The sequence below is a fragment of the Elaeis guineensis genome, chromosome 7 (genome assembly GCF_000442705.2).
Source record: "Elaeis guineensis isolate ETL-2024a chromosome 7, EG11, whole genome shotgun sequence".
In the NCBI taxonomy this organism is placed as follows: Eukaryota; Viridiplantae; Streptophyta; class Magnoliopsida; order Arecales; family Arecaceae; genus Elaeis; species Elaeis guineensis.
The window spans coordinates 83,211,966-83,221,240 of NC_025999.2; the positions used below are offsets into that span (position 1 = coordinate 83,211,966).

At 37.3% G+C, this 9,275-nt stretch overlaps 1 protein-coding gene across 2 annotated transcripts; it reads right to left on the reverse strand.

Annotated features, from left to right (window-relative positions):
• Positions 1 to 5,476: 5,476 nt before the first annotated feature.
• Positions 5,477 to 8,197, reverse strand: LOC105048575 (F-box/kelch-repeat protein At1g74510). Of its 2 annotated transcripts, XM_019851888.3 has the most exons (3): positions 7,957 to 8,197; positions 7,702 to 7,789; positions 5,477 to 7,586 (listed from the first exon to the last, which is right to left on the reverse strand). In XM_019851888.3, the coding sequence occupies exon 3, from the start codon at positions 7,188 to 7,190 to the stop codon at positions 5,895 to 5,897; it is 1,296 nt and encodes a 431-aa protein (XP_019707447.3). In that variant the 5' UTR covers positions 7,191 to 7,586; positions 7,702 to 7,789; positions 7,957 to 8,197; the 3' UTR covers positions 5,477 to 5,894. The 2 variants fall into 2 exon arrangements, 1 of the variants encoding a protein (XP_019707447.3); XR_012142949.1 differs by having other exon boundaries at positions 5,477 to 5,696; positions 5,797 to 8,197.
• Between the last annotated feature and the right edge of the window lie 1,078 nt (positions 8,198 to 9,275).

The following is a 9,275-nucleotide window of genomic DNA, read 5'->3' on the forward strand; positions in this document are numbered from 1 at the left end:
AGTTAGCCATCATATTTCACTAGATTCCTATCTATATAATTTATGAGAATATTTCTACAATATATTCATTATGATTTAATGTTTATATCGAATGATTTTTTTCACTCTTTATTTTTTAATTTTATGAATATTTAAATAAATGATTTGATAATTATATTTCTACCCTTGATTAAAGATAATTCAAAAGTATTACAAAATAACTTGTTAAATATTTCTTTTTTACCTCAAACCTCACCGACCTTTCTTGGATTAAATATTGGGTGCATATATAAATTTTTAATTGGGTTTATGTTCAGATTTGCATCTTACAAATATGTTTTGAGTTTGATCATGAATATTGTCACACTTAATCCAAACCTTTGAAGCCCTAGCCTACAAACAACTCTTGTATAATGTTGAAATCGAATAAAAATCATGCTGCATCATCAAGACATGATGATGTATTTATTTATTGAGTAAATTATCTTGATCCTTCTTGAGGTTTGAGATAATTATATGATTCTAGTCAATATTTCAAAAATATATGTATAACTCCTGATCAAATATAAAAATTTAAAATTTAAAAAATAAAAAAATATCAAAATAAAAAATATATAAAATATTTTAAAACTCAAATAGATTAGATAATAATGATATGAGTAAGATCATTAATTTATTTAATAGAAAGATATTAATAGGGGGTTATGCATTATGTATATAGTAAAAATTTAGTAGAATGTATATTTCTCAAATATTGGATGGAAAATTTGTAATTACCTCAAATTTCAAGAGAGGCCATTATAATTTAGTCTGATTTAGTTTATATTTAAATCTTGATTTTTGTATGTATATACCTTTATGAATCCATATTCAAATTTCGATTTATTGGGATAATAATTATTATGCTTGCAGGTTTAGAAATCAATCGGACACCTCGTCGCGTCCCCGTCTAAACTTGGGGGAAAGCTGCACGACAATGGACTCAGTTCAATTTGCACAAACGTAAAAGCTTTCAGTACATCCCAAAGCACACACGCAGTGTATGCGTTCACTCAGAAACTTGCTTTTCACCGGCTGGAGTTACCACATTTGGCCTTTTCATGCGCCATTTTCACTTTTACTGTGATAAACAATTATCACAGGGTAAGAGGTGAATAAAGTTGTCATAGAAATGATACCAGAAGTTTGTTCATGTAACAAAGTAAATATGACCATCTCTGCGGCACTCCAATTATATACTGAGTCAGCTTTACGAGTCCTCCACCATCCATTCCCTCCAACAGATCCATAATTCATTTTTTAAAAAATTTCATATATCTCTAAGTAAAATCCAGACACTTCTCTTTACTAATGCCTCGAGCCTTCATGCAACCTGTCCATTCTATTTTGGTGAGTTGACTACTTTCTTTTTCTCTGTTGGGATCAACAAGAACAAAAGGTAGTACCTAAAAAACTTGGAAAAATGAAAAAATATATTCATGAAACCAGAAAGATACCCCAAGGGAAGGAGCTTCAAATAGACTTCATCAAAATTGAGGCCTTGGAAACAAACTATTGGAAACAAGCATCAAGTTTTTTGTAAGACTGTAAATTAACTTCATTGAAGAAAAAGAAAGGACAATCATGTTAGACAAATAAGAGCGTCTTAGTGAATGAGGCTCCTACCACTATGGCATATGGGGTGGATCAGATGCATGCATATTTATTTGCTTGCAGAGAGACTATTTGTATGTTTTGAACTCATGATATTCAGGTCAAATAGAGTAGCTTTATAATTACACCCGGGCTTACCCTTAGGTAAATAAGCCTTTGATGAAATCAGTTGCTAATAACTGTAAACATTTTTTTTTTGTAAAAAAAATCTCCACCTAAAAAACATAAGCAAGTCCAAAATGTCCCTTTCATAGGGCTCCAGGTCAATAAAAGACCACCACAAATATTTGCAGAAGCCAATGCTTTATACTGAATAATTTGATATTCCCATGGAAGAAAAGTTGCATTGCAGAGTACCTACCTAACTCTAGCTAGTTAAGAAATTCCCATGTTGCAAAAATGATATCAGAAAGATTTCAAATATAATTTCACCTCCCATGTACTTCAGATTGTATCCTCTCCCATATCCTAATCAAGTCAACGCTTTCAACATCCCATGAGATCGTATATCATAGATTATAGAAAGCATCCTAGCTACGAATCCAGTTATTTCATGTATTCATCTAAATATTATGGATTTATAATAAATACAGATACAACCTTTGCATTTCACAGGAAATCTAAGAAAGAATCAATCATGAACCACTGAGAAGCTACCACACCAATTCACTGCAGCAGGTCAACTAGAATGAGAAAAAAGGACTTCTAGTCAGTTTCTAGTTCTGGCATTTGGTATCATTTAAATAATAAATCTTGTTAACAACATATACAACATAGTGAAGCCGCCTCAAAAACTTAAATAAGTTGGCATCTTTCTTGATTGATTTTCCATGCACAACACCATAACCAAAATTATTCAGAATTCAATATCAGATAATACACTTGGTTTTAGCAAACAAAGATTATTAGTTGCCAGATGACAATAATAATATATATAAATATAAAATAGATAAATGTAGAATCTTTCAGCGCTTAGTCAAAAAAACTGCTATTGTAACCTACTTCAGAAAAAAAAATAATGATCATTAAGGCAATATAACACAACTTCGCTACATGACAGCATCCAAGCCTTGCAACATCTTTTCAGGTCTGGCTTTCTAAATTCTTCTCCATCATACAATTCAATGCGGTCAGATCCTCAATCACCATAAGGTTTTTCATATTCTTTTCAAACATTTTTTGTCTAACCTATTTATGCCTTCCAGTCTTCTTTCATAGCCATTCTATGACTTTTAAAACCTACCCCTTTCCAAAGCTCACTCTCCCAATGGGAATGACAGTGCAGTTGGTATAGAGCTTTATCTTCTCCCACCACAGCTCCTAAATTTTCTCCTACATATTCAACATAAAGACAATAAAGAAAAGAAAGCCCTTCTTTGTACAACCACCACTGCCCTGCACTGCACTTGTAACACTATTATAGAAATATTAGATAATAGAAAAGGAGACAGCTCATGATAATTAAGGACTGACCATATTAGATAATAGAAAAGAAGACAGCCCATGATAATTGAGGATTGACCAAGTAAGAAATATTTAAAGAATTTGGATGTTTTCTGTGTGTATAAACTAATATCAGCACCTTCTTTCAGCCAGTTTTGCTGCCATAGACAACAACCTAGGACAATTCTTCATTCATTTTATATATGAATATCCATTGTCCTCTCTTTTAGCCGGTCTCACAAAATATGGCCAAAACAAGAAACCAATTGGATGTGAGGCAATGACAATATTAACTTCAACGCTTATCCATGGTCAAGCCATACCTAAACCACATTCACATACTACATACTCATCATCATATCAACCTTTCAATTTTTTTTGAATTAAATACTTCGACAGTACCATGCCGATTCATTGCTAACTGTCAGATATCATGCCAACAATTGTTAGATGTGGACTGAAGGGTTTGAAAATCCATTTTGAAGGAGTTGACTTCACATTGAAACCAATGAAAACAGGATTTTTAAAAAGGAATCTAGAAACCTTGCTATACATATGTACAAGTTGATCTGATAGAATGCGTATCAAAATATCTTCTTTTTTTTTTTTTTGCTTGAGATCTTCAAGTGTTGGTAAATAGGTTTCTGTAGGACCTGTTTGGATGGCCAACCGGCTTGTCTGTGGGAAATCTCTGATTTAAGTGGAAACATGGGAAGACACGAGGTGGAACAAAGAAGTTGGCAGGATCATGGAATTGCAATGATCAAACAACCCCAAGATGTTTGACAATGGAAATCTCCAATAAAGATGAACTCGAAAATTTACCAAGATTGTGACATCAACGGATCCATTGATTCCTTCAACATCTTTCCTCCTTCCTTTAGTTAGCAATGGCTGCTCATATGGGGATATTGACGGACGGAGAGATTGGGCATCCAAATATACTCTTAAGGTAATCACTAACATCAGCGATTAGAGATCACACCTATGATATAGTTGATGTGAATATGAATGTCGCATGGTAACATGGATACAGATATCAGAGATGACATTGTATGTATGTATGTGTGTGTATATATATACACACACACAAATGATTGTCAGAATATATAGAATCCAGTTAGTGTCCAAGTTATTATAAGAGATGTGTTAGAGTAACATTCCAGATACTGTGAAACAAAGACACGTCCATCAAAACATATGATCACATAATTCATCCAATCATGAGTTTGGCACAAGCCAATACAATATGAATTGGACTGTTGAGTACAAGAAACTGATGACAAAATGTTCAAACCAATCCAGAAGGATTATTTTCAGAACAATCTAGAAAAAAAAAATGCCTCCTACGTAAAATAGCAGAAGATGACTTTAGCAAAAATAGTTAAGAAGATAAACATGTTTCAGTTGTGCCAGGAACTCATGGAGGAGGGGAAGGATAGGACTAAAGGCTTAAGTAGTTCAGGAGCACTGAGTTTTTCCAGAGAGAGGAAGGAAGACAAAGAGAGAATAAGTAGTATTTTATTATTGATGTAAGCCTAAATACTTTGACAAAATATAGCATTTAAAACACTTCTTTACATCACTAAATTAGAGAGAGAAAGGAAGTATGAACTATCTCAATATTGAGGTGTACTTGATATAAGTAATTTGCAAGGGAGATAGCAATCAAAATATATCACTCTTTCTATCAATAAGTTGACAAAATTGAAATGCTTTGGGAGGCAGCTAAACTTCATGGCACAGGACTTGCTGAGGTCGATTCGATCATCGAAGGTATGGATTTTTATTTTACAAATACTTCCTTGAATGCTCTTAAAAAGGTTCAGCATGCTTTATTTAGTCTCTAAAATAAGTCAAAAAAAATATTTAAAATAATTTGACAACTATTTCAATATGATGATAGAAAACACTCTTGATGAAAAGAGTCAAGACTGGCTAGACTTTAACTCCATGTACAGAATCCCTAATTTCAAAACTCTGTCACTCAACTAAGAAAATTGTAATATCCTACTTAATCACGCCTACTATTCTTAAAACTCTAGTTTTTCATTACATTAACGCATGCAACTTAGAATAGTTTATCTAAAATAACACAATCAATTAGCAATTTTAGAAAAGAACATCAAGAATAAGAAAATAAGTGGTCACTCACACATTTAACATGTAGATAATGAAAAGATCCACCCACATAACCAGCCTTAGAATAGATCAAATGTTTTAATATCCAATCATCATCATTGACACTAGATGGATATGTAAAGCTTATGTGTGGCTAATGAGAAGACAAGATCCACCCACATAATTTACATCAAAAAATATCAAAAAAAACCACACATTAAACATAACAGATAATACATCCATTGATCAAACACTAACAAAACCACACATCATAGTAATATAATCAAAATGGAGGCACCTTTTTCTTTTTTTCAATGTCAACACAAGGGTAGGAAAAGATAAGAACCATATAAGGATACTCTGTGGAGCTAAAAGCCCCCATCAAATATTCAGGAAAATCTGAAAAAATGTAGCCTCGTCAAATTATTAATCTACCATTCTCATGCATGTCCCATAACTTCGAAATCACAAGCAGGCTTCCAAATGCAGAATAAATGAGACTGTAGAAACAAAAAAGGCATAAAATTCAAGAGTTACATTGACAGGAGATGTCTAATGAATCTTCAGTCCAGTTGGAATTCCAGAAAAGATAGAAATTACCCATTAGGCAGAATCAGTGATTTATGCCCTTGGATAAAGCCAACCTTTTGAATCCTTCATGTTGAGAGGTACAGTATGGTTGTCATAGATCAGACAGATCAGCAGCCCATCACAGCGCAGTTAAAGACAAAACTCCCTGACTGCTTGCTGGCAATAATATTCCACTCCGGCAGCCCCTCATTTGGGATCCATGAATTGAGCTCAATTGTCCCTCCCATGGATCCCCTTGGCCCACCAATCACAATTAGCCGCTCGCCACATGCCCTGAAGGCAAGGCCCCAACCGTTCATCGAAACAGACCTCTCAGGCAATTTACCTAGAGTGATCCAAGCGTTGTTCTCCTTGTCATACTTTCTTACTTCCTTCTCAGCATAATCGGCTGCATAAAGCTCATTGTTCACCACAGCTACAAGTGGAGGTGCACCACTTGCACCATTTAGCCCAGCAGACATATTTGGAATCACCCTCCAAGAACCTGTATTCAGGTCATATTCTTCTCCGCATGTCAGTACCTCTGTATTGCTAGCCATTCCACCAATTACGTAAAACTTTCCATCCATGAAGACCCCTGAACATAACTTTCTTGCCCGATTCATACCAGGCAAAGTCTCCCAAGTCTGCGTCTCAGAATTGTAAAGCTCTGCTGAGCTAAGTATTGTACCCCGAGCATCGGTGCCACCAGCTATAATAGCCTTCTCTCCAAGGCTAGCAGATCCAAACAGGCACCTCGGTGAATTCATTACTATTCCAGGGGACCAAGAGTTAGTCAGCATGCTATATCTCAGTACAATGTGGGAAGTTACCTCCTTTCCAAAAACAAGGAGCTCAGTGCCTACGGCAAGGGACTCCTTATCCGAGCACATGAAACAGTCATTAGGGGGCATCTTTGGAATGGTAATCCAGCGCCCCCGGTAGGGATCGTATGCCTCCCATTCAAGGACATTGCAGGAGAAATAGACCCAGTGCTCGGTGATTCCCATCTGCCGTCGTAGCTTATAAAGCTCGCCGCTCCGAAGCAGGGAGCGGAAGCTCCGGTTCAGGGATGCAATGGCACCATAATCAGAGCGAGAGCATCGAAGAAGGCAGTTAATTGTGATATCCCTGCCAAGTGGGTTAATGAAGGAATTTGGATCATCATAGTCTCCATTGCCGCCCTGGCAATCAGACACATCGAGGGCATGTTCTGTGTCTGTGATATCAGGGGTATCAGGACACTCCGGGGACTTTTTCCTCTTACCCCTATCACCTTGCTCTTGTTCTTCCAATTCATTGCTCGGTGGGCGCTTGTTGTTCGAGGACTCAAGGAGGTGGCGAGTCATGTAAATCCACTTGGATTCTTGCTCACAGGAGCTCGGCACTGCTCTCGAAATCAAGCAGGACAGGCCGTCCAACATATCACCAGCTCCCAAACCAATTGAGGGCTTCAAAATTGCTGATCGATAGGCCCTGAAACCTCCTTTTCACCCTCCTAAAGTATCGATCAACAATCCGAGAAGGAAACTCAGAAAGGGCCTTCACCTACACTGATGGGTCCAAGCCTCTAATGGGACTTAAGGGAAAAAATACAGGCCAACCAGACTAAAAAGTGATTCCTTTCAAACTTATTAGAGGAAGGAGATCTCAAACCCTCGCATGCTGATGGAATTCATGGATCAGAAAAGCAAACAAAAGGCATAAAAATCGAATCTTTCCGAGTATTTTGACACGTCCACCACCCAGAATCCACGAATCACTGATCCGGAAGGCCAAAAATGCTACCTTTCAATCGAATCAGATCGATCTCACGAAGGCTTCAAACCAAAAAGGCCAAAAAAAAAAAAAATGATCAAAACATCGAAACAAAGAAACCAGCTCAGAAATTAGCCAAAGGAGACCAATCAAAGGCCCTAAAGGAACGAAGATTACCACATGGAGATCTCGCGATTTCCGCCAAAAATACGCAGAAAATTAGTCAGCGAAACACTCCATTTCCCCAAGATTGGATCCCGTAACACTAAAAAAAATAAAAATCAAATTTTTAGCACCCCAGATTGAGATTAAGCCCCAAAAATGCCTAAAAAGCAAAGAAAAACAAGCAAAAAACGAAATCTAGCTTTAAGACCAACGAGAAAGAGAGGAGAGCAGAGAGATCTCGGGGAGGAAGGAAAGACAGAGACTTACGGATTGGGTTTGGGAGCGGAGGAGGAGAAGAGGAGTAGGGGAGATGAGGCGGAGGCGGAGACCCTGTTTGGGAATTAAAATTCCCTCTCTCTTCTCCTTCTTCTTCCTAAAATACCCCTCTCCGTCTTCTTCCTCTCCTCGTCTTCTAAGCTTCGTCCCTTTGATACTCCTCTCTCCCTCTCTCTCTCTCTAACCCACGCCCGAAATCTAGAGCTTTGGGTCGGGCTTCGGAGCTCTCTCTGTCCCTTTATCGCCTAGCTTTTTTTTTTCTCTCTCCTCGTTTTTTTGTTTTTATTTCTGTTTAACAGCTATTTTTTGTATTTTTTATGTTTTTATTCGCCCGGGGGGATTTGTTGGATTATTGTCCTACCAAAGTGGACATCTTTTTGCAGTTTTGCCGTCAATGAGACACGTGTTCTTTGAAGAAGTGTTGGCCGCGATCACGAATTCTGAGACTCAACGCGGGAGTCGATGGACGTCGGCGGATTAAAAAGCTTCCGCTGCGCCGCGGAGGAAAATAGCTCCTCCGCAGCGGATTCCCGCAGGTCTACGCTTCACTTTAGTTTACGGTTGGTCGGCGGTCCGAAACGGCTCACGTGGCGTTTGTCCAAAATATTTATTTTTCATTTTCCTAATTTATTTTTCCTATTTTTTATTTTATTTTTAATTTTTTAAGACCATGGGATTGGATGCAGTTTCCCCTACGGCTTTCTTTCTCGAGTTCAGGAATTTTCTTTTCTTTTCCTCTTTTTTTTTTTTTGGAGTTAGTTTTTTGTGGGCATTTTGAGGAGGGGAATAGCATATCGAGGCCGGTCCGCTGCAGGACCAGGACCGGGGGAAAAGGTTCCCACACGTGTGCTGCAGTGCATCCGAGAATTTGGAGGCGGCTGCACCGATACTAATATATTTTTTTTTCAAAAAAAAAAAAAAAAGCCATGGAGTTCCCTGGTTTGGTGTTTACTTCTGGAACATTGTTTAACCTGCATTACCATGTGTGGTGTAACTAAATTTGGATAAAAAAAATAACCATGATTTATTACTTCGTCTGTTGATGTCGGGTTGGTAGTTAGTCTCAGGTTACGGTGAAACTATTCCTGCAGGCTTTGCTGGCTATGTGCTTCATTTTGCCGGCCACAAATTAATAGGCAGTAAAATAGCAAGGTAAAGATGGCAGAAGAATGGGTTGGGATTCAATTGTTCAAGTAATGTGGACATTGCTTTGGTTGCAGCTAGAGAATGTTGTCTAAAAATCGTAGATATGATACTTGTGCTTATAGTGGTCCCAAATAAGAATTTTGGGTATTTGAAAACATGATTGA